Consider the following 26,756-nt stretch of genomic DNA (forward strand, 5'->3'; position numbering starts at 1 on the left):
TAGCAACTGTGACATATCATACAATTAAAAAGAAATGGCAAACCCGCCAGTTCCTCTACACTATCAAACCTTTTTTAAAAAACACTTAAAAAACGACCAAAAATTAGAAGGCCCAAAATATCGAACTGCCAGGAGATATTCCAAGTATTATAGATGTTCGGAAAAATGTATAATTCCCTTGAATGGTATATGTCTTTGTCTGTGTTATCAAAAAAAATATCCAGAAAATATAAACAAATGAAATTCGCTTTTACAAAAGTAAAACAAAAAAGGACAAACTGATCGCGTGTTGCTATATCCATACCAGCCTACATGGGAAGTAGTATTTCTATGCCATCTACCATGCGGTATGAGAGTATGTTAATATGCACTCCTAACACGCTTCTTCTATCGTCTGTTTGGCTTGGCTGCCCACATTTGTAATTTATTAATTTATTACACAAAAAGTAGTAAAGTAACAAAAACTAATAGTAAAAGTCTTCCTTTGGTACAATAGAGAATATGTCATTCATTTTTCTTTTATTGTTCAACAATAATCGTTCAACAAACAAAATCGAAGTATTTGCTTAAAGAAATAATTTAATAGCCACTTGTTTGTTCATTGTTTCAAATTTAATATGTGGTACTTGTTAGTTAAGTTCTTGTTTATTAGATTACACAGGAAATCACTTACTGAAGCGATCTTCTACATATAATAAAAATCCCATTCAAAATAATTGCACGTTGGGCAGATTGTAAAATTTAAAAAGAATAGCATTAACAATCTTGTTTTATTCCTTTTTTGAGTTTTTTTCTTCACTTTTATTGGCGTTATATTAAAATATTTGTTATTCGTATTCTCTTGGTTCTTTATTCCTTATAGTTTTTCTTCTATTTTTATGATTTTATTTTAACCTTTTACATTCTTACTATTTTCTGTAATAGTATTTTCTTTTTTATTCAAAATGCCATTAATTTTTGTTATGTCATTTGTTTCACAATTTCCATGATTTTGTTTATAAATTGATTTTCTTTCGTCTTTCTTATATCGTTGTTCAGTTTTCCCAATTAGGAATTACTACTATCAGCCACGTATTCTTTTCCACATCTTTTTTCCTTATTATTTTTCCTTATTTACTCCATTTTATTCACAGCAAGTATCACCACCTCTACATTTTTTCCTTCCGAAATACAAAACTCCCTCCAAAAACGAACACTATTTAATCCTAACCTAAAATAAATTATTTCAATTGTCATTAATAATGAAAATACCATTTTACCGGAGCATAGTTTTTAATTTATATTCGAGATTGTAATAGTTTAGAGACGAACGTGCAAAATTCAAAAGAGACAAAAATTGATAATTCACGCGTAAAAGGGCAGCGTTAATGAAAACCGGTACATTAACAACGATAAAGCTGGATTTTCAAACCTTATTAGTCACTACTAGAGCCAATTACGAATGAAATATTTGCATTTATCTATAATGAAATATGAAATATACGCAGCAAATGTTAAATGGAAATTTATCATTATTGTTTGATTACAGTAATTGATGTACACGCATATTAACAAATAAATAATTAATGATGCCTGAATGATATGATTGATGATGATGTTACTGAATATCATGCACGAATCAAATATGTGCAAGGGACAGCTATAGTAAATAAAGAATAGCTGTATTTATGGGTTTAAATATTATTCAATGGTATTTCATTTAACTTTGATATATTTATTTCAAAAACAGGTCAATTTATGGATCCTGTCACCACAGTGGTTCTTTTAGAACTACTTTGAAGGAGCGGATTCATATTTACTACTTGAACATCTAATTACCCTTGCAATTTCTTCAACACCTAATTACTGGACCACAGCCTGTAGTCCTAAATCGAACTCGACTGATCGATGCTCCATCTACACACTATATTATGACCTGATCCAACTACGGTCTCATTCAACTCACACATCACGAATCAAAAATAAATCTATAAATACTCACCTTTGAAATGCCCCTTAGTGTAATGTAAAAAGAATAAATTTATACACGCACTGATGTCACAAAACATCAATATAACGCTTATACAGGAAATATTTCCAAAACGTCAATCCACTTTTCGATCTCCAATTACGAGATATATAGGTTCCCATAGAAATACAATGATTGTCATTAAAAATAACAGAAAATCATCACAATAGCAGCACCTATCAGAAATATACATCAGCTTTGACGCAACTTCATTAACAGTGCAACTCTCTGTAGACTACTGCAAACTTATCAATGGAGTGCCAAAATTATCTACTCACAGATAATATTTCGATCGACCTGAGCTGAAATTTTTTGAAACTTAGCAACAGCTTGAAATTCGAAAAATCTATCAATTATATATATCCACAATACATACTACCGAGCCACATCAACGATCTAAATCCTAAATCGGTGCTTCACAAACTACCCCAGGAAACTAAAAAATCTAATACGAGAAAAAATGGAATTCTTAGTCGGACCCATGCCTCTCTTTATCTAAATGATAAAATATCTAATCGCACCATCAGAGAAATCTGGGACGCGGAAAAATCTGACGGATAGAAAAAGTAACCATACTTGAAAACCTTGAAAGAATATCAGTTATCAGGAAAATCAAAATCGGATAGACCACTACTAGGAACAGATAACTGTCAGCAAAATCCCTACACCAATGGAAACCAAGATGTTGCCAATGTGATATCGAATCTTGGAGAGCTTGCAAGCATTTCTAGGATCATTTTGAAGCCCAATTCCCTTAAAAATAAGAGACCCCAACCATAACTGACAATTTAAAAATCATAAATAACTTATCAAGCTAATATCACATATTCCATCTTAATTTTTTGAAACATTTCCAACTATCTAAAAAATTAGACAAATCAGCATGATCCAACTACTGCCTAACGAGCCTTCTCAGATTATTATGTGATTATATAAATATTGCAATATTTGCATCGAGGGCCAAAATTATTTTATTATATCATTTGGAGTTTTGTTGGAGACGTAATATGGGACATCGACGATGACTCGCAACACTTTATTTTGGAACCTCTGAAGGATTGCTATGTTTGATTCGATAGTAGTACCTCACAGTTCAATACCATAGGTCTAAATGGGCCTAAATATTGACTTATACAGCAAAACCTTGTTATCTAAGGATAATTTAGAATAACGCCCTATCAGGCAATATATTTGGTTTAGTTTAAACCCAAGCTGTTTGCGTTTTGTCACTATATGTTTTTCCATGTTAAACGTAGATCCAAATACATTCCCATATATTTAATGTTGTCTGCTTTCGGAAGTTCATGGTGAATGTTACATGGGTAGATTTTGACTCATTTGCTTCGATACGCCATGTTATCAACCACAATTCGACTTTGTTAAGTTGGCGGTTTCTTGTGGCTGATATTGGATCTTCGTATGATGATAAAACCGTCAACATATGTTGGAACAGTAGTGTTTTTTGAGGTCGGTAGGTTAGCTGTATATAATAACAGGGGCAAGAACACTGTTCTGCAGAACGCCTAAATATTTAGGATGTAGGTCAGTGTATTCGTCACCCTATTTTACATTAAAATGTCTGTCTGTGAGGTATGATTGTAATAATTAAAAGTGACTATCGTGTAAAAGCTTTTTCAATTTAACATGCAGTTCAGTGAGCCACACCTTGTCGAAAGCTTGTAACAGGTAACAGGCTTATAGAACGATAGAAGGAGACGACTTCAGATTTTTTCCCTGGTTTGGATAAGTCACTTTCCAAGTGCTAGGAAATAATAAAATCTTAACATGTAATTAAATATTAACGTTATTAATTTGATGCACTTAAGTTAAAACCAAGACCTCTTTTAGCATTGATTTCTTTGATGATTGATTTTTTTTGGTTATATTTATTGCTACTGTTTCTGTATCTACTGCTACTATTTTCAATTTTTGAGAGGTAAAGGTAGAGGGCAAAATGTCTAGTTTCTCTCCAACTAATGGCCAGTTGGTTTTAGTGTTATGCAAAGAAGGTGGTTTGGTTTTGTTGATAATATTAGGGTTGACTCTTATAATAACTGGTGAGTGATCAGATGATAGATAGATTTTAGTTACGTTATGAAATATATTCAATAGTTTTATAATATTAGTTTCAACTTTATAATATTAGTTCAACTTTTGATAACCTAATATGGATATGATGATATTAAATATGTAAGTGATAATCAAATACTTCGAAAGCCAATCTAAAATAATCAATAAACCAGATTATATTATTAATGGGTCTATATAGAAGCACATATATTCTGCAGTTTTATGCTTTATAATATTTAATTTATAAAATATTATATTCTTATCTAATATAGAAACAGTAGCACTCCATTCAGTGACATAGTTTCTGATAATTTGAATACAATCTTGAATATGGCCATATATTAAGTCATATTATTTACAACCAAAAATAAGAAAAAATAAATCAAATTGGCAAAAACATTCATAACTCTACTAAAAATTACAATATTTCTATTAACACTATTTATTAAGTCAATGTATTGTTACGTCACCTATGGGGTAGATACCGTTTTACGACTCGAGTTTCTACGAGGACTTGCTAGGATTTCTAGAATCATTTAGAAGCCTACTCTCCTAGAAATAAGCGATTCCACCCACAAAATTAACTACAACTTCAAAGTCTCCCTCATAAACAAATTTCTAAACTAATATCACAAATTCCGCCACAGGTAGCAAACATTTCCATTTATCTGGAAACATTCGTGTTACTCCGAAAAAATAAGAAAAATCAGCATTCTCAAACTACTGTCTAATCAGCTTTCTCAGGTCATCATCAAAAATTATTGAGAAAGTACTCTACGCTAGGGATGTCGGCCCCGAAGAAAAATATTTCATGGAGTGCAATATTTTCACAAAAACATCGATATATTGGGGCTTAGATGGAGCACATGGGACAAATAGAAGATATTATGAATTATTAACAATAATTTGGTAAATATTTTTAACGGCTGATAAATATTAAGACGTTTAACGATTAATGCAATAAAGTATGTAACTATGTGAGAATGTATTCTTTGAATCTTATTTGAACAATTATTTCAGTTACTTACTTTATAGACTTAGGTTTTGAGAAGCCAATAGTGCATTTAATGAGTATAAAAATATTACTTTAGTATAATTTCTATATTGTAAAAAATAAAGCGGTTAATTTTGTCGAATAAGAGTAAATAAAAATTATATATACTTATATTTAATGCTCTGAAGCTGTTGCAGTTCTGAAATTAATCTTACCCTCTTACAAATTTTAACATATCATTTTGTAGTGATTCTCGTTAGTCTATTATGTGAGAAACGTGATTAAATTTATAAATTGTAATTGACCAATCAAGATCTTTCAGTTCAAAGATATATAAAAACCATAAAAAAGTTCCATAAAAAATATAGAAACGTAAAAAAAAATTGACTGATTGTACATCATACGAAATTAATTACTACATCAATTAATGAGATAATTTGTCAAAATTAATTATGTTCTGTAAAACAGGTAAGAAAATAGTTACGTTAGTCTATTTTTGTCTATCTAACGTTTTTCGTATGTTTCACATCAGCTTCTTGATTTACCTAATTTCCATAGTCAACCATTTAATGATGCAAATTTCTTCAATGCGTTTCTCTGTCAGTTACCGCCCATCTGACCTGGAGAAGAAAGAACCCAAGCGGAAAATTAGCGATGCGCATTTCCGTCGAATAGGGCGCAGCCGTTTTCTTAATTATTTTTGCCTTAAATAGTTCGAGACTGCTGAATAATGCATGAGTCCCGAACGAGAATGGGATTAAATTAATTCGGCAGCAATCGCTTATTTACAATGTCGTTCCCATCTCCCTCACTTCATTAACGCAAACCGATTAGATAGTAATCTAACTAGTCTGTAACATGACGGGTAATAGGCATGCCATCCTTTCTATCAACCAACCGAGTTTATTGAAGCGGCATCTTTATCGTTCCTAGGCAAATATAACGGTTTCATGTTCATATTTAATTACATTAATTCTGCAATATAAGCAGAATTATTACGTACGGTTTGATTACCAACATGTATGTATTTAAACTAATTCAATGTGATGACACGATATTATATTATTTGATTAATTTCTGCTTCAAATTTCACATATTAAAACAATTAAACTCCAAGTACTCACTTGGGCGATATATACTACAATCGCAACGATTGAGAAAATTTTATAACTAATCCCTGCGTAGAAATGATATGCAAAATCGTGAAGCAGTCCACATTTTTAAATGATTAGAATAAGTTCTTTGATATGATTTTAGATTCTTACCTGTCGTGGCTACCACATATAAACTACCTTACAGGAAGACGTATGGTTGATATCGGCGTGCTTCGTACCTTATGAGGAAATCATTAGGGAGTCCATAGTGTCATCTACTACTCAATATATATAATGCAGTCACGCTATCTAAAATTGACAGCGACAATCAACGCCAGTAAATATTTACACCCACAACACAGACAAATATAGAATAGAACTTAAATGGGCACACCCGTAACCATGTTTTCTGCGCCCGAGTCACTAGAGGCCGGAGGTAAAAAGATACAGACTACCTTTGTTTCTTTCGATTTGAAATTTGTGACATCTTTTTGACAGATTATACTAGTTTTTTTTTCTATATTTATGTATAACTGGGAACAAATTTGTTATTATGACGTTATTTTTATAGCATTTAAAGTAAATATTATTTGTTTAAATAGAAAATCATAATATGTATATAATAATATATAATACTTTTTGTTTAGTATCTATTAAAGTCTCCTTTTTACCAACGACGGTTTATTTGGACTGGATCAACAGTTTGACGTGGGCTCCAATGACAGTGTGACCAATTTAGAGACCATCCCAGAAAATATCCGGTCTTACCCATCCTGGTTACTTGCATGAATAGGATGGTTATTCTTTGTTGGATTTTTCACTGTTATTAAAGACATTCACAATTACAGCAGGATGTGAACCCGCGACTATCACAACAGTAGGACTGTCCTGTTGACTACAGCGCCAACGAAGCCGGCTCAAATATATTTAATGTTTTTCCAAAGGATTCTGCTCTAGCGCTGAACTTGTTTTTAAAAATAAACAATGTTACCCTACATGAATCTTTCGAACAGCAAGGTTTGTTCTTTGCATTTCAAACCGACCAGATAATTATGGGTCTAAATGTGGAATATTATTGCTTAACCAGGATGTAATTCCTAACTGTAATTTTAATAGTAAGTCTCTTGTATAAGAGTAATCTACCTCAACATAAAACATTCTTCCCTAAATATATTAAACATAAAGTAGACGAACGCAAAAGATCGTGTAATCTATTTTGGGGAATAAAAGTAGACTAAACTATATATTTATATATATATACTAGCTGACCCGACAGACTTCGTCCTGTCATAAAGATTTGTAATGTGGCAGTTTTTGTGCCTACGTATTTTAAAAAATTCTCCTGAACAGAACCATCACCCTGGTGATAGGGCGTTGTGAATAAAAAATAATTAAATAAAACATATATAAGGATTGAAAAGTAAGTAATCGCTTTATTGTTAATCATGTGAATCATAATTATTATTATTATTATCATTGTAGTGCTTTGTGGTATACGATGTTTTTTGTTTGATTACCTGGCGCATAGATAAACAAATCTGATGGTTTTCCAACACGGGAACAGGCAACATACAATTGACCATGTGAGAAACATGGGTTTTCTAGATTAATACCACAAACACTTAATGATTGCCCCTGGGACTTGTTTATAGTCATAGCAAAAGCAAGCCACACTGGAAACTGTAGTCGTTTAAACTCAAATGGCACATCAGTCGGAATCATTGGGATGCGCGGTATGAGAACATCTTCTCCTTTATACTTTCCTTTGAGTACAGTTGCTTCTATCACATTGTTTAGTAATTTTTTTATCACTAACCGTGTACCGTTGCAAAGACGCGGTTGGTTGATATTTCGCAAGATTATAACCACCGATCCAACCTTTAATTGAAGATTGTGAGGTGGCAATCCTGGCAAATCCAGCGAGTTTAAAAATTCCGGTGGATAGTTAACTACATCATCTTGATTAGTAGCCGAATCAACTGATTTATATATCCTCAATTCGCCTGTAATTTGTTCTTGAATTTTGAAATTTAATTCATTTACATCTATGTTTTTTGCAGCCAGTATAGCTCGTTCGCTCAACCAATCATGGTTTCTGTAATTTTAAGAAACATCTGGAAACACCTTCTGAATAAGTTCATCTTTTGATCGAGTTAACTGACAAAAACTTTGAGGAAAGTTAATGTAGCCAGTCAACATGTCTATAGGAAATTTGCCATTACCAATGTCAATGAGTTTTTTAGAGAATATGTTTCCAGATTGGTCATTTTGCAACTCGACACCCATATTCTTGCTTAAATGAAGTACTTTGACATGTTTCCACAAATTGGAGGACTTTAGACATGCATTGAGTTCATCAGCTGGCGTTGATCGTGGAATCACTGGCAATTTTTGACGAAAATCTCCTGCTAATAAAATCATTGCACCACCAAATCTGTTATTATTGCTACGTAGATCTTTTAAGGTTCTGTCTAAAGCCTCCAAAGATTTTTTATGTGTCATCGTGCATTCATCCCAAACAATCAATTAACATTGCTGCAAAACCTTTGCCATTGCAGAGTTCTTCGAAACGTTGCAGGTTGGAGTTTCATTGCTTTGCACATTTAATGGCAATTTTAGTGCTGAATGGGCTGTTCGACCACCTTCAAGCAAAGTTGCTGCGATTCCCGACGAAGCGAGTGCAAGTGTAATTTTATTTTGTGAGCGACTTGTTGCTAATATTAATGAAATCAAAAAAGTTTTTCCTGTACCACCAGGTGCATCTAAGAAGTAAATCCCTCCAGTTTCATCATTTGTTACTTTCATAAGAGTTTCAAATACATACTTCTAATCATGTGAATCATGTGAATCATAATTATTATTATTATTATCATTGTAGTGCTTTGTGGTATACGATGTTTTTTGTTTGATTACCTGGCGCATAGATAAACATATCTGATGGTTTTCCAACACGGGAACAGGCAACATACAATTGACCATGTGAGAAACATGGGTTTTCTAGATTAATACCACAAACACTTAATGATTGCTCCTGGGACTTGTTTATAGTCATAGCAAAAGCAAGCCGCACTGGAAACTGTAGTCGTTTAAACTCAAATGGCACATCAGTCGGAATCATTGGGATCTTCTCCTTTATACTTTCCTTTGAGTATAGTTGCTTCTATCACATTGTTTAGTAATTTTTTTATCGCTAACCGTGTACCGTTGCAAAGACGCGGTTGGTTAATATTTCGCAACATTATAACCACTGATCCAACCTTTAATTGAAGATTGTGAAGTGGCAATCCCGGCAAATCCAGCGAGTTTAAAAATTCCGGTGGATAGTTGACTACATCATCTTGATTAGTAGCCGAATCAACAACAACAATTCGCCTGTTGTTCATTTAACAGTGGAAGATTTGTTTGAATTAATTCTTTCAAAGCGTTGAGATCATACAGTCTTTCTCGATGCAACTCTTGGTTAAAAGCGTCATGCATTGGACGATTGGGCGCGGTCAGGCCTAATTGAATTAATAGTTTGTTTGACATTATCAAGCACATGTCCTCAATTGAAATCAATGCTTCATTGTAAATTTCTTCACTGATTTGTATATTTGGATTTCCCATTCTATTCCGTATTTGATACAAAATATCATCAGACATATAATCTTTGTACTTCATCCACAAATCAATTGGGTTTGATGGGAAGCATGTAGATATGATTATAGAAAACAATGTTCGTATTTGATGAGCGTGTGATGATATTACAGCATCATTGAGAGTTTGATCCCAATGAGCGTCATTTTCAAGCAATTGCAAACGTTGACAGGCTTCTCTGTAGGATCCACACAATTCACCATCAACAGTTCGTAACTGTTGGAATGATGTTGGGCCACGTACATTGACTAATATCAGTCGTAAATAAAAACATTCATCATTGCTTGGATGTACTGAATAAATCCGGCCAATCGCATCGGTGGAATATACATCTGTATATCCTGGAACTGGTTTTCCTTGTTTCCGTCGTATAAATCTCCTTGAGGATTGATTCCAGGTATAATATTTTGGCATTTCAGAATATAGCAATGTTTGTGCGAAATCATCGTTTTGGCATGTCTCAAAAAAACTGGTTAATGTAGTAGATGGTGGCTGAGCAGCTTTTTGTACTGCGTTCTGTGCTGTAAAATACACTCTTTGTCCATTTTCTAAATGCACAGCTAAGTGAACAACAGAAGGGTGTCTCTCATGAATAGGAAAAGAAAATATTCGCCAAACTGCTTCATTACTACTGACATAGCGGCCCATTTGGTATTGGGTAACTTCATCATTAGAATTCTCTGCACCAATTCCAATCATAGCCATATCACTCCCTTTGGTTACATATTTGCAAATGTATTTAATCGATTTCACTGAATGGCAAGATTCAACGTTGATGTGTGCTTTGAATGTCTTTGATAAAATGGGTGAATATGGAACAATCCAACGATTATCTATTTCAATATCTTGTTGATTTAATTTGACAATTGTTGATGTTCCATTGTCTCCTGTCGATCAGCGACGATACAATGGATAACCGTCATTACCAGTAATTGTTTCCGATATTAATGTCCGTGGATATCGTTTTGAACATTTACCATCCATCATACACGGTGAATTTTGATTAAGAGTTCCACAGGGACCATGTATCATGTTTTTGATAACTACCTCATGCAATCCAGGATCTACTTGTACATTAGGGATTTCAGCTGATATCACTGCATCAACTTCATTTGGCCTTATCTTTTCAACCAACCAAATCAAAATGTGTGCATGTGGCAATCCTCGTTTCTGCCACTCCACAGAATACATCCAGCAGCGTGTCTCACCAAACACATTATGTTTTACGATGAAATTCATTAAAGATTTCAACTTTTGTCTAAAGACTCTGGCTGTAATATCATGACGATCAATGGGTGATTGCCCAAGGAATAACTCCTGCTTAATTTCTATCCATTGCGGATTGCATGTAAATGTGATGAACAAATCTGCTGTACCATAATGACGAACATACGACATGGCATCTTGAGCATATTCGTGCATATGCCGAGGGCTTCCGATGTATGTTGCTGGAAGAATAGTCATCCGACCGACGTTCTGTGCATTTCCATCAGTATTAATCGCATCTCGAAGGTGAATATACTCTTCAGATCGGAGTTTGGTTTGATTCAACCTGATGAATGTTAATCTCTCCGTTTCAATTTTAACATACATGTCAACAACATATTTGTGATATAATCGCCGACATTTCAATATGTGATTATCTTCATTTTCCCGAATCATTAGGCGGTATGAATAATAGTTCATTGAACTGACTTTTTTGTTGGTTTCAGAACCTGTAAACAGATTTTGTTTTAATAACATTCAAATACATAATATAGTGACTGAGATATTATCGCCATAGCTAAACTAATATTTTAGTTACCTGTAATGGGATTTATCATTTTTATTGATAAATCGTAGCCATCTTCACCTTGCCAAAATATAATGGGATATTGCAGTGCATCATATGAGCGGTGTGTTTCCTTTATACGTTGTAATTGATCATTCCGACGATGTAAAACAATATCACGGGATTCCAAATTTTCTCCAACTACAACGATAGCAACTTCATCAATAGTTGGTGCATTAAAACGTCTTGTATGTTGACCTGCAGGTGTTTTATCAGCTCTGATTACAATTTTGTGATTATCGGATGGCATCAGATCCAGGGCAGTTTTAAACAATATAATCAATTGATTGTGTTGATGAAATAAAGTTTGTAATTGTTCTACAATAGACCTCTTTACTAAATTGTTATGTGCACAACGCAGATCAATTTCTTGTGGTGAATTGCCCATAAAATAAATTTGCAGGAATTTGTTGTCGCTATCTGACACTGGTAACAGTGAACCTGCTCTGTGATATATTTGCCCTTGTATCTGTAAATAAAAAAAATATTATGGTGTGGTATAAATTAATGGATTGTCAGTGATCAAACTTAAATAATATTTGATCTTAAAAAGTATATATTTAGTTTTAACTAATATCTATCAAATATAAAATATAATAAAAGTGTCACTGAAACTGAATCACCATATAATATGATGACTAAGTGATATATTTCGTAATGATTAAGAAATTGAAGATTAGTAACACATCTTAACTTTGGTGACAGAAAATTTTGTTCGCTAAAATAATTATGAGTAACTGCTATAATACATACCTTGAAAGTTGGCATAAAATTTTCCCGAACTGCATTTGTTGCCCCAAATGAAGTCATTCGAAAGCAATTGTTATATTGTTGGATATGTGTCAAAAAGTGTATAGAATCTGTTCCTATTCCTGAAACCAATGAGTACAATGGTTCTGGTGGTGGATCCAATGGTATCAATTTCACTTTACCATTTGCGCAACACAATCCATTGGCTTCGTTTTTGTATTTTAATGCCTTACAGTGTGAGCAAACCAAGTTCATAGAACCAATAACAACACATTGGTAGTTACTGTAGTCAATTGACACATCGTAACTGAAAGCAGCTCGATTCAAACTTGCGCGATTATTAGTTGAATGTCGCGCACGCGCTTCACGCGTTTGTGATATCCGAATTCTTTCACGTTCATTTCCCTCGTCACGTTCTTGTGCAGTACGATTAGATCGGTAATTAGCTTGGTTTATAGCATTTCTGGTTCTTCTACCTAAATTGCTTCGTCTTATAGGAGGCATATCAAATATAAATTATTTTTTCACTAATCACGAACTAAACAAACACTAACTAACTAAACACTCTGCACAAAACACGATATACGAATTTGTTTCGTGTATCAGTTGACAATTCATCTGTCATCTGTCAAAAGTCATCTGTAACAGACAACTTTTTTTTTTAAATTTGATATGACTTGAACTCAAATCCTTTTAAGCCGTACGAATTGTTTTATTTATTTAAAATTTGGATATTAAAAATAATAAAACACTGTTGGTAACGCGATTTTTGTTTGACTGATGTAATGACGTGGAAACTGATGCATTTTATCTCGCGTGCCGAAACTAATACAAAAGAAACGCAAGTTTCGGAACGCGACATTAAACTCCTCCAACTATGTATTCTGTGCTCCAACGCACACACGCACATTGTTTTGATAGATATGATCTTTGACGTTAGGAACACACCTACATTGCTTAGACAACAGTGAGTGCTTGTAATTTAATATGAACTTTATACCATAGCAATAAAGCTCAAATTGACTACGTTTTAGTTACAAATCATTTGTATGGGAAAAAGAAAAGGGCTATTTTTAGGGTTTTTCCAGCAATAATTCTAATTTTTCTCGCCGTAAAAACCATCCTTGAACTTCAACGAACATTTTAAAAAAAGATTTGGCCAAATTGGTCCAAGCGTTGTTGAGTTATGCGCTTACCAACACATTTTGCGATTCATTTTTATATATAAGATAAATATATATATATATATATATATATATATATATATATATATATATATATATATAATACAAGTTAAATACATTTATCCAATTTGTTTATATTCACATTATACTGTTTTATCTGTTTTATATTCGTCAAACTTATTAAACAGCTCTATACTAATGTTTATTATCATCTGGATATCGAAATTTTACTGCAAATATTAATCTTTTATCTACCTATATTTGCCATACATTATTATGGTAAGTAATATATACTTGTATAATACTTGTATTATATATTATATATTGTCGAAATATTAGTTTTGTTCTTAAATTATTAACAGTGCTCTCCGAACTTAGTAGATAGCCCAGTATGGATTTAGAGTGTTTAGGTAATTAGGTAATCACTCAAAAAACCAATCCAAACTAATAAAATGACTGAATTGGATTACTAACGAGTCTATATAGAAGCGCAATCATTGTGCAATTGATAGCTTTATAATATTAAATATATTACATTACACTTTAATGCAATCTAATAACAGTTGATATAGTTCTTTGAAAACACTCCTTAATCTTCATGTCAAATTTGCAACTAAAAATAGAAAGAATCATGAAGTATTAGCAATAAATCAAATTGGCAAAGCTGTAGACATTCTCTACTCTACTAAAAATAACTGATAAAATGAATATATATATATATATATATATATATATATATATATATATATACTAGCTGACCCGACAGACTTCGTCCTGTCAAAAAGATTTGTAATGTGGCAGTTTTTGTGCCTACGTATTTTAAAAAATTCTCCTGAACAGAACCATCACCCTGGTGATAGGGCGTTGTGAATAAAAAATAATTAAATAAAACATATATAAGGATTGAAAAGTAAGTAATCGCTTTATTGTTAATCATGTGAATCATAATTATTATTATTATTATCATTATATTGCTTTGTGGTATACGATGTTTTTTGTTTGATTACCTGGCGCATAGATAAACAAATCTGATGGTTTTCCAACACGGGAACAGGCAACATACAATTGACCATGTGAGAAACATGGGTTTTCTAGATTAATACCACAAACACTTAATGATTGCCCCTGGGACTTGTTTATAGTCATAGCAAAAGCAAGCCGTCAACATGTCTATAGGAAATTTGCCATTACCAATGTCAATGAGTTGTTTAGAGAATATGTTTCCAGATTGGTCATTTTGCAACTCGACACGCATATTCTTGCTTAAATGAAGTACTTTAACATGTTTCCACAAATTGGAGGACTTTAGACATGCATTGAGTTCATCAGCTGGCGTTGATCGTGGAATCACTGGCAATGTTTGACGAAAATCTCCTGCTAATAAAATCATTGCACCACCAAATCGGTTATTATTGCTACGTAGATCTTTTAAGGTTCTGTCTAAAGCCTCCAAAGATTTTTTATGTGCCATCGTGCATTCATCCCAAACAATCAATTTACATTGCTGCAAAACCTTTGCCATTGCAGAGTTCTTCGAAACGTTGCAGGTTGGAGTTTCATTGCTTTGCATATTTAATGGCAATTTTAGTGCTGAATGGGCTGTTCGACCACCTTCAAGCAAAGTTGCTGCGATTCCCGACGAAGCGAGTGCAAGTGCAATTTTATTTTGTGAGCGAATTGTTGCTAATATTAATGAAATAAAAAAAGTTTTTCCTGTACCACCAGGTGCATCTAAGAAATAAATCCCTCCAGTTTCATCATTTGTTACTTTCATAAGAGTTTCAAATACATACTTCTGTTGTTCATTTAGCAGTGGAAGATTTGTTTGAATTTATTCTTTCAAAGCGTTGAGATCATACAGTCTTTCTCGATGCAACTCTTGGTTAAAAGCGTCATGCATTGGACGATTGGGCGCGGTCAGGCCTAATTGAATTAATAGTTTGTTTGACATTATCAAGCACATGTCCTCAATTGAAATCAATGCTTCATTGTAAATTTCTTCACTGATTTGTATATTTGGATTTCCCATTCTATTCCGTATTTGATACAAAATATCATCACATATATAATCTTTGTACTTCATCCACAAATCAATTGGGTTTGATGGGAAGCATGTAGATATGATTATAGAAAACAATGTTCGTATTTGATGAGTGTGTGATGATATTACAGCATCATTGAGAGTTTGATCCCAATGAGCGTCATTTTCAAGCAATTGCAAACGTTGACAGGCTTCTCTGTAGGATCCACACAATTCACCATCAACAGTTCGTAACTGTTGGAATGATGTTGGGCCACGTACATTGACTAATAGCAGTCGTAAATAAAAACATTCATCATTGCTTGGATGTACTGAATAAATCCGGCCAATCGCATCGGTGGAATATACATCTGTATATCCTGGAACTGGTTTTCCTTGTTTCCGTCGTATAAATCTCCTTGAGGATTGATTCCAGGTATAATATTTTGGCATTTCAGAATATAGCAATGTTTGTGCGAAATCATCGTTTTGGCATGTCTCAAAAAAACTGGTTAATGTAGTAGATGGTGGCTGAGCAGCTCTTTGTACTGCGTTCTGTGCTGTAAAATACACTCTTTGTCCATTTTCTAAATGCACAGCTAAGTGAACAACAGAAGGGTGTCTCTCATGAATAGGAAAAGAAAATATTCGCCAAACTGCTTCATTACTACTGACATAGCGGCCCATTTGGTATTGGGTAACTTCATCATTAGAATTCTCTGCACCAATTCCAATCACAGCCATATCACTCCCTTTGGTTACATATTTGCAAATGTATTTAATCGATTTCACTGAATGGCAAGATTCAACGTTGATGTGTGCTTTGAATGTCTTTGATAAAATGGGTGAATATGGAACAATCCAACGATTATCTATTTCAATATCTTGTTGATTTAATTTGACAATTGTTGATGTTCCATTGTCTCCTGTCGATCTGCGACGATACAATGGATAACCGTCATTACCAGTAATTGTTTCCGATATTAATGTCCGTGGATATCGTTTTGAACATTTACCATCCATCATACACGGTGAATTTTGATTAAGAGTTCCACAGGGACCATGTATCATGTTTTTGATAACTACCTCATGCAATCCAGGATCTACTTGTACATTAGGGATTTCAGCTGATATCACTGCATCAACTTCATTTGGCCTTATCTTTTCAACCAACCAAATCAAAATGTGTGCATGTGGCAATCCTCGTTTCTGCCACTCCACAGAATACATCCAGCAGCGTGTCTCACCAAACACATTATGTTTTACGATGAAATTCATTAAAGATTTCAACTTTTGTCTAAAGACTCTGGCTGTAATATCATGACGATCAATGGATGATTTCCCAGGTAATAACTCCTGCTTAATTTCTATCCATTGCGGATTAAATGTAAATGTGATGAACAAATCTGCTGTACCATAATGACGAACATACGACATGGCATCTTGAGCATATTCGTGCATATGCCGAGGGCTTCCGATGTATGTTGCTGGAAGAATAGTCATCCGACCGACATTCTGTGCATTTCCATCAGTATTAATCGCATCTCGAAGGTGAATATACTCTTCAGATCGGAGTTTGGTTTGATTCAACCTGATGAATGTTAATCTCTCCGTTTCAATATGTGATTATCTGCATTTTCCCGAATCATTAGGCGGTATGAATAATAGTTCATTGAACTGACTTTTTTGTTGGTTTCAGAACCTGTAAACAGATTTTGTTTTAATAAAATTCAAATACATAATATAGTGACTGAGATATTATCGCCATAGCTAAACTAATATTTTAGTTACCTGTAATGGGATTTATCATTTTTATTGATAAATCGTAGCCATCTTCACCTTGCCAAAATATAATGGGATATTGCAGTGCATCATATGAGCGGTGTGTTTCCTTTATAGGTTGTAATTGAAAATTCCGACGATGTAAAACAATATCACGGGATTCCAAGTTTTCTCCAACTACAACGATAGCAACTTCATCAATAGTTGGTGCATTAAAACGTCTTGTATGTTGACCTGCAGGTGTTTTATCAGCTCTGATTACAATTTTGTGATTATCGGATGGCATCAGATCCAGGGCAGTTTTAAACAATATAATCAATTGATTGTGTTGATGAAATAAAGTTTGTAATTGTTCTACAATAGACCTCTTTACTAAATTGTTATGTGCACAACGCAGATCAATTTCTTGTGGTGAATTGCCCATAAAATAAATTTGCAGGAATTTGTTGTCGCTATCTGACACTGGTAACAGTGAACCTGCTCTGTGATATATTTGCCCTTGTATCTGTAAATAAAAAAAATATTATGGTGTGGTATAAATTAATGGATTGTCAGTGATCAAACTTAAATAATATTTGATCTTAAAAAGTATATATTTAGTTTTAACTAATATCTATCAAATATAAAATATAATAAAAGTGTCACTGAAACTGAATCACCATATAATATGATGACTAAGTGATATATTTCGTAATGATTAAGAAATTGAAGATTAGTAACACATCTTAACTTTGGTGACAGAAAATTTTGTTCGCTAAAATAATTATGAGTAACTGCTATAATACATACCTTGAAAGTTGGCATAAAATTTTCCCGAACTGCATTTGTTGCCCCAAATGAAGTCATTTGAAAGCAATTGTTATATTGTTGAATATGTGTCAAAAAGTGTATAGAATCTGTTCCTATTCCTGAAACCAATGAGTACAATGGTTCTGGTGGTGGATCCAATTGTATCAATTTCACTTTACCATTTGCGCAACACAATCCATTGGCATCGTTTTTGTATTTTAATGCCTTACAGTGTGAGCAAACCAAGTTCATAGAACCAATAACAACACATTGGTAGTTACTGTAGTCAATTGACACATCGTAACTGAAAGCAGCTGGATTCAAACTTGCGCGATTATTAGTTGAATGTCGCGCTCGCGCTTCACGCGTTTGTGATATCCGAATTCTTTCACGTTCATTTCCGTCGTCACGTTCTTGTGCAGTACGATTAGATCGGTAATTAGCTTGGTTTATAGCATTTCTGGTTCTTCTACCTAAATTGCTTCGTCTTATAGGAGGCATATCAAATATAAATTATTTTTTCACTAATCACGAACTAAACAAACACTAACTAACTAAACACTCTGCACAAAACACGATATACGAATTTGTTTCGTGTATCACTTGACAATTCATCTGTCATCTGTCAAAAGTCATCTGTAACAGACAACTTTTTTTTTTAAATTTACGAATTGTTTTGTTTATTTAAAATTTGAATTAAATTTTAAACAAATAAAAAATTTTAAATAAATAAAACAATTCGTACGGATTAAAAGGATTTGAGTTCAAGTCATATCAAATTTAAAAAAAAAAAGTTGTCTGTTACAGATGACTTTTGACAGATGACAGATGAATTGTCAACTGATACACGAAACAAATTCAAACAAAAAGGGCTATTTTTAGGGTTTTTCCAGCAATAATTCTAATTTTTCTCGCCGTAAAAACCATCCCTGAACTTCAACGAACATTTTAAAAAAAGATTTGGCCAAATTGGTCCAGGCGTTGTTGAGTTATGCGCTTAGGAACATATTTTGCGATTCATTTTTATATATAAGATATATATATTCATTTTATCAGTTATATATATATATATATATATATATATATATATATATATATATAACATATATATATATATATAACCTATATATATATATAAGATTTTTTATAAGATATTTTTATTAGATTATTTTAAGATATTTTATATTTAAGAGAATCCAATTTTCTTTCCAAAATAACAAAATTATTCGACTTTAAAGGTAAGACAAAACTTTGGACGACGATAAAAACGAGATGTTCTATCTGAAGCACTGCGTTCTTAATTATGTTTCTAAATACCAATGTTTAAGTTTAATTACTGCCCGCTCACTTTATACTGTTACAGAATATCTTAGCTCTTAGAGCCAACTCAATTAATAACCAGCAGTAATGAATCTAAAACTGAAGAGCGTATTTAGAAAAAAAGTTAATTGTAGTGTTTGGGGCAGATTCATCAAATGCATAATAAACGATTCCTCACAAAATTCTGACTCAAAAAATCAAATAAAAGATTTTTAAATTGAAACATGGGAGTAAAACATCTTATCATCAAACATCTTAAACAAGCAGGACAGAGGTATGAAATAATTGAGTAGAAGCTAATCAAAAATTATTTATAATTAAATAATCATTTCGTAAAACTTAGTTGTTGCCAACTTAATTGTACCATAAAATAACCTCGTTGAAAACACTAAACAGAAAACAAACATCACATTATTATTGTGTCTCCCGCTTTCCTTTGCGTGTGTTGGTCAATTTATGGAACATCTAATTATTGGTACTCTTCGCTACATTTACGGCTTTTTTAGATGTGTCGTGTCAAGCACATTTAAGCGAATGGATTTCGTTGTTTTTATTATTGCTACATCAGTCAGCATTTATAAAGTATTATTACAGGCACGTAAATGTCTAGGTAAAATTGTTTGACCCAAGAGAATTATACCAATACGTTTACGAATATGTAAAAAAAAACAGAAACAGATATAAAACAAAAAATATTTGTTTTATTTAAAAACAGGATACCAAGACTATTTCAAAATCCACTGTTTTAATGTGTTAGTTTAATGTTAGAAGAAAATGGAAAGAACAAATAAAAGACCAGAGGAAATCTTAATAGAAGCCTGGTTTTCAAATAATTTAATATAACAATTCATTACTCAATAAACTCTTTTGATATTTATCTTCCTCTAGTTTTGTATACTTTTCTCGTAGAACTATGTGCATAGGCGACGATCCAGCAACAACATTTTTACTTAAGCCAGAACTTCCTTGAATCATTCACTTGAGGTCTATGAACAGCCACTTCTTACAAGCAAAGCACACAAAACATACGACAGAAGCCTGTATTTCAGCTTATACGGCCATCATATATGTCAGGGTCTATTCGATTTCAAGAATATTCGAACTTCATAAAATATTCCATAGACTTTTTGCGAAATCTAAAGTTACAGATATACATATAGCTTAGTAGAAATTGATTCGAAACATTGTAGGTTCAGGATCCAAAACCAGACTGAAATTGATATACTTTAGATTAATCAACTCTTGATAATCGAATTTGAAATTCTGAAGTTGTAGAAAAAGTCCATAACTTAATATCCTGGAATTTGGGAAGCCTGTAAAATCTGAACTGAAGTAGCTCTGTCGTGAATTATTGACATTTGAACATACCGAAGTTTACCAAAGGCATTTCATAGTTTTTTCGAAGATCAAAGACAAACTGAGTCAGAAAACCGATATTGTCGTTTGGATTAGATTCATCACGCACAAAAACGAAAAACCATTTTGTTGTACTGATTGATTAAATCACAGCTGTAGGGTGAGATTTCCTTACAATTTTCTCTTTTGAGGTGGCTACCAAAACTTTTACTACAAAACTTACTTTAGGCTAAATACGAGCATATCCTTGTGTTAAAATAAAATATTTTAGACTAGAAGAATGTTTTATCTTTACACAAATGAAAACTTTTATGTATAAATATTACTTACTATTACACAATGTATCTAAGCTTTATTTACGATTGAATACTTGATTTTTTTTGACCAGATTAGCATTGTTTGCTACGAATGTAAAAATATATAAAGAATATTAACTGTTTAACAGTATGTTTATTTTCTGGTTCCGGATGGTACAACACCGTACGTACGTTCCTTCTTTTTCAGTTCGTTGTACTCAATATCATTTTTTATGTTGAAACATGTGAATTATGTTTTCGATAGTATTTACAAACAACTTATTTACAAATTAAAATTTACCTTGAAATCGAGCTTAAATATACCCTACATGAATTATTTAAAGGAAAAACAAGGCAACTATGTCATTATAATAAACAATTTTACTACCAAATTTTCAAGTCGAATTTTTTTATAACAATTTTGATATAAATGATATAACTAATAATACAGCACTGTATCTCATGATTCAATACACAGATGGATATGTACTTCTTAGTATGATTATGTATAATATAATAGATAATAGTTTATATATAATAAGGTAGTATAATATTATGATAAAATATATCAACTTAAAATAATAATCTCCTAAAAAGAAAGAAATTATACACAACGATGTTTGATACACTGTATGGCATATAATATCGCCTTGTTGAAACTACATGTCGTCCACATCCATATCATCTCATTTAGATAAAAAAATCTGAGTTATGTCAGGATATCAGGCACTAGTAATAGTCACCGTTAACTAGCCTAGCGTTTTCAATTGCGGCAATTTTTACTATTAACGAAGGTGAAAAGGAGCTCACTTACTCAGAACGATTTCGAATGCAAATATTTCATCATTTTTGAGATATTTTTCGAGAAACTGTCACATATCTAACTATTTTTGTTATCAATTATTTAGCACCCCTAATCTAAGGCAATTTTTGGGACACCCAGTTAGTAAAATACATAAGAACTAGTATTACTGAATCGCAAAATAGTCGAAATAGTCGATAGTCAAAGAAATAGCGAAATAGAAATAGTAATTACTATTTTCAGTCGCTATTTTAAGCTATTTTAAGCTCGATTTCAAGGTAAATTTTATTTTGTTAGTAAAATATAGAAGAATTAGCGTTGGGAACTATCGACTGAAACAGTCGATAGTCGCAAAACTGTCGAAACAGTCGATAGTCAAAAAATAGCGACTGAAAATAGTAATTACAATTTTCGGCCACTATTTTAAGCTACTTTAAGATCGATTTCAAGGTCAATTTTAATTCGTTAGTAAAATACATAAGAATTAGCAATGGGAACTATCGACTGAAACAGTAGATAGTCGCAAAACAGCCGAAACAGTCGATAGGCAAAAAAATAGGGACTGAAAATAGTAATTACTATTTTCAGTCGCTATTTTAAGCTCGACTTCAAGGTAAATTTTAATTTGTTAGTAAAATATATAAGAATTAGCGTTGCGAACTATCGACTGAAACAGTCAATAATCGCAAAACAGTCGAAACAGTCGATAGTCAAAAAAATAGCGACTATTCTAAGCTATTTTAAGATCGATTTCAAGGTAAATTTTAATTTGTATATAAGTTGTTTGTAAATACTATCGAAAACAGAATTCACATGTTTCAACGTAAAAAATATACTATTACTGTTCATGATGATATACTACTATTTTCAGTCAAATGTTTTTGGTTCGACTGTTTTTTTTTATTCGTGATGTCAGACGAAGATGTAGGAATTCTTGTCTGTATAAAATGTGAGATAGGAAAAGACGGAGATAAATGCTTGGAGCAGTTAATTTTAAATGTGTTTATATTCACCAATGGTAGTATAAGCGAGACAGAGATGCATATTCATTCATGTGCTAACTTTAAAAAAAGAAAAGGAAAAAATTTCTATTAACATGTAATAAATAATATAATTTTAAAGGAAGTAAGATTGCTTTTATACTAAATGTTCTGTGGATGTGTAAAAAGGAATGGAATAATAACACCACAAATGTTTTAGCGCGTTTTAATATATTAATTGCTATTTTTAACTTTTTTTATTATTATTTAATTAATATATTGTTACTAGTCGTTTCTGTCTAATCTACAATTTGTCTTTATGATAACTTATATCTAGATATATAACTAGGAGGACCTATCGACCCCATCTCAATCTATGGTGAAATAACGTTTATACATGTCACTGCTGAATTTTTTAAATATATGCATCTACGCCACACTACATAAGATAAGATGGTTTGATTGTTTTGAGTCTGTGTCCTGTTCTGGTGGTATCCAATAGTTGCAATATTTCAATATTCGTATGAGAATGGGGTCTTTCCTCATGCCCCCTTGCAATTCTCCTGATTTCTTGACTGACTGTGGTTATCTGAAGTGATTCTAATTCTGACTGTGATTCTAATCAGTTCTATAGTATTTGGGTGCACCCACAGTACCTATCAGGACTCTGTTCTGAAAAATTGGCATCTCCATAATTGAACTCCGTATGTCCATATAGGTTTTAGTATTTGCCTATATAACAGCAATTTATTATGTACTGTTAATTGTGATTTTCTTCCAATTAGCCAGTACATTTTCCTATATTTCAATTCCAGTTCTTTTCTTTTCTTCTTTATATGTTCCTTCCAGCGAAGGTTTGCATTGAGATTCATTCCGAGATATTTAGAGTTATTGCTATATGTAATAATAGTGTTATTTAATGTTATTGGTGCTTATACGATCTGTTTATAGGTTAACTGTACATGTACAGATTTACTTTCATTAACTCTTATTTTCCAAGCTTGTGTAAAATTATTTATATTGTCACTTGCCTGTTTTTCGTGAGGCTTCTTCACTATTGTATCCGACAGCTATAATCACAGTATCATCAGCACATGTAGCCATCGTAATATTTTCCATTTGTGGTATATCACAAGTGTAGATAAAGCATTGGTCCCAGTACACTTCCTTATGGTACACCTGCTTTAGCTTCTTTTATTGTTGAGTAAGCTTCTTCTTGTTTGACTCTAAACATTCTGGTTGTAATATATGACTTTAATAGCTCGGTGTGTTGTTTTGGTAACATTTTCTGTAGTTTATGAATAATGCCTTCATGCCAAACCTTATCGAAGGTTTATGCTATATCTAAAAATATAGCTGAGCATACTTTTTTACCTTTGTAGGCTTTTTCAATAACATCTGTTACTCTGTGGACCTGGTCAATTGTTGAGTGCTTGTTAATAAACCCAAACTGGTATGTTGGTATTAGGTTTTTTCTCTCTATGATCGGTTTTATTCTTTTCAACAGGAGTTTTTCAAAAACCCTAGATATTACTGGCAGCAGTGATATAGGTCTATAGGCTCTTATTTCGTTTGGTGACTTCCCTGGTTTTGGGATCATTATAATTTCCGCCATCATCCAAATATCTGGTACATATTTTAATCTAAATGCTGTATTGATCAAGTTGGTGAGTTTTAAAATTCCCTTTCTTGGTAGTTTTTGCAGTAATTCTACTGTTATTAAACCGTAGCCTGGTGATTTCCTGGAGCTAATGTAGGTTTTAATAACTTTGGTTAATTCCTTCGGCGTGACTAATTCAATCATCGAATTTTCAGCTTCTATGTCCGACAAGTTATGTTCAATATTAGTTTCGTTTGGTTTGAAATTTTTTTCCTAGATATTGAGCAAATGCTTCTGCTTTTTTGTGATTGTCACGTGCCCAATTCCCACATAAGTCTCTTATAGGTGAACTGTGTAGACATGAGCGCTTTAAATATTTTGTAACTTTCCAGAGTGAGTGATCAGTTTCTTTATCATTTGTTAAATTTCTGAGATAGTCATTTATGGTTTTGTTTTTAATTTCTGGTATTTCCCTTTTCAGTCTTTGGGTTATATTGTTTAAAATATTTTTATTTTCAGGTGTTCTGTCTTGTTGCCACTTTTTTTGTAATTTACGTTTTTCAGCTTTTCCTTCACTTCTTTTGGATAATTAATTCCTTTAGTTCTACTCTTAATTTCTAAGTAGAGTATTATTCCAAGCAGCTTGTTGAATATCAACTAGGAATTTCTCTGCTTCAAAATATAATTGTTCAGTTGACAATCTTGAGGGGTACATTTAGTTGAATTCGTTTGTTCAATTCTTCAGCAAATTCTTCCCGGTCTGTTCTCTTGTTTGTTAACGTTGTGTTTCTTTCTTGTCTTATTATATTTGCGCCCAACGTCAGAATCACTGACTTCATCTTTATATAGTTGGTCAGTGGACCAATATGTTGGTCTTCCAGTTAACATGTAACTACATCTTAGTTCAGCAGCTGCTTTATGCAGTTCATTGCCTTTGCTATTTTTAAATAACATATTATAATAAATATAAATAGTAAAATACAGCTTAAATAAAACCTAAAAACTAAAGATGTTCAAGAACAATAACTACTAAATAAAATGTAAATGTACAACAACTACCAGACCCTTTTTAAATAATTTTTTAAATTATTTTTGAACGGAAATATTTTTCAATTACTGTTTTTGATTAGATTTTGATAAAACTCGCACCAAGGGTCAGATATTGCGGGTAGAGGGGAATATTTTATTATTATATTATAACTGATATAATTCAGGTAGTGTCATTTTATGGGTTTGCCAAAAAACCAGTGGGCTTTCTAAACGCCCTAAAAATGGCATATCCAAATACTGCTTAATCTGTAATTTGTTGCTGCAGTGCTTGGAGTAATTACTTCTTTCATTCTAGCCATTTCTATCAAAATATCTCCAGATGTCAATACTTTCTTGGTCAGTAGTTGTATCTTGAATTTCGAGTTGTGGAAGTATTTTTTTTAAGTTAAAATGAAAGATACCTCTTTTGTGATAACTTTTTGTATCGCCTTAGCATTATTTGCAGTACCAAATCCTGCTTTTTTAAATCTAGGGTCTAGGAATGTGGATGTCCCGCATATCGTGTTCATTTCTAAAACTGCCAGTCTTTTATTGATGACATCTAATAGAAAATTTTGTAATTTTTTTCCCCATTCACTTGTTAAAATCCTGGATTTGATGGAATGTTGCAGTCCTCTTATTAACAGTATAATTAAAGAAATCGAGGGATATCTTTCACCAGATAACTCGGTGGTTACTATTTCAATGGGCTTTAAAAGCTGAACACATTCTGTTAAGATAGTCCATTCGTCAACAAATAAAAACTGTGGTTGTCTTCTTAATAGGCATCATAATAAATTGTTGAATAGTAATGTAGAGTTTTCCTATCAGAAAATGTATTTATCACAAATATTTAATATAGTTTATTCACCTCTTTACCGTTAATATTTTTAAATTTAACAAATGCTACTGAAAAAATTCTTCAAATATTTTGGAATCCATGCAATTTCTGAAACCTTTGGAACCTAATTTTAGTTTTCAAGATTTTAAGAAAAAGTTTTAACAAACAAAAAGGTTGGACAAAAGTCATGAAATTTTATCAAAAACGTATTACCTATTATACCAGCCCAAAGTATTACATATTATGCCAGTCAATAGTATCTTACTATTTATTATTTACAATTTTTCCCTCGAAAACTAGCGTTCTAAAATGCTGCTATATTAATTTACAATATATAGTGATTCACAAGCAAACTACAAAAAAAAAACATAAAG

General features: G+C 32.4%; 2 protein-coding genes across 10 annotated transcripts in view; both read right to left on the bottom strand.

Annotated features, from left to right (window-relative positions):
• LOC143194396 (uncharacterized protein CG43867) overlaps positions 1-26,756 on the bottom strand; it is a 510,718-nt gene that overhangs the window by 354,564 nt on the left and 129,398 nt on the right. The gene's annotated exons all lie outside the window — the stretch shown is intronic.
• LOC143192692 (uncharacterized) lies at positions 10,697-11,689 on the bottom strand. The gene is made up of 2 exons (XM_076398186.1): positions 11,607-11,689; positions 10,697-11,517 (listed from the first exon to the last, which is right to left on the bottom strand). The coding sequence occupies exons 1-2, from the start codon at positions 11,623-11,625 to the stop codon at positions 10,697-10,699; spliced, it is 840 nt and encodes a 279-aa protein (XP_076254301.1). The 5' UTR covers positions 11,626-11,689.

The sequence above is a fragment of the Rhynchophorus ferrugineus genome, unplaced genomic scaffold (assembly GCF_030347505.1).
Source record: "Rhynchophorus ferrugineus isolate W39M unplaced genomic scaffold, kcgeb_rfMv2 rfM3, whole genome shotgun sequence".
NCBI lineage: Eukaryota > Metazoa > Arthropoda > Insecta > Coleoptera > Curculionidae > Rhynchophorus > Rhynchophorus ferrugineus.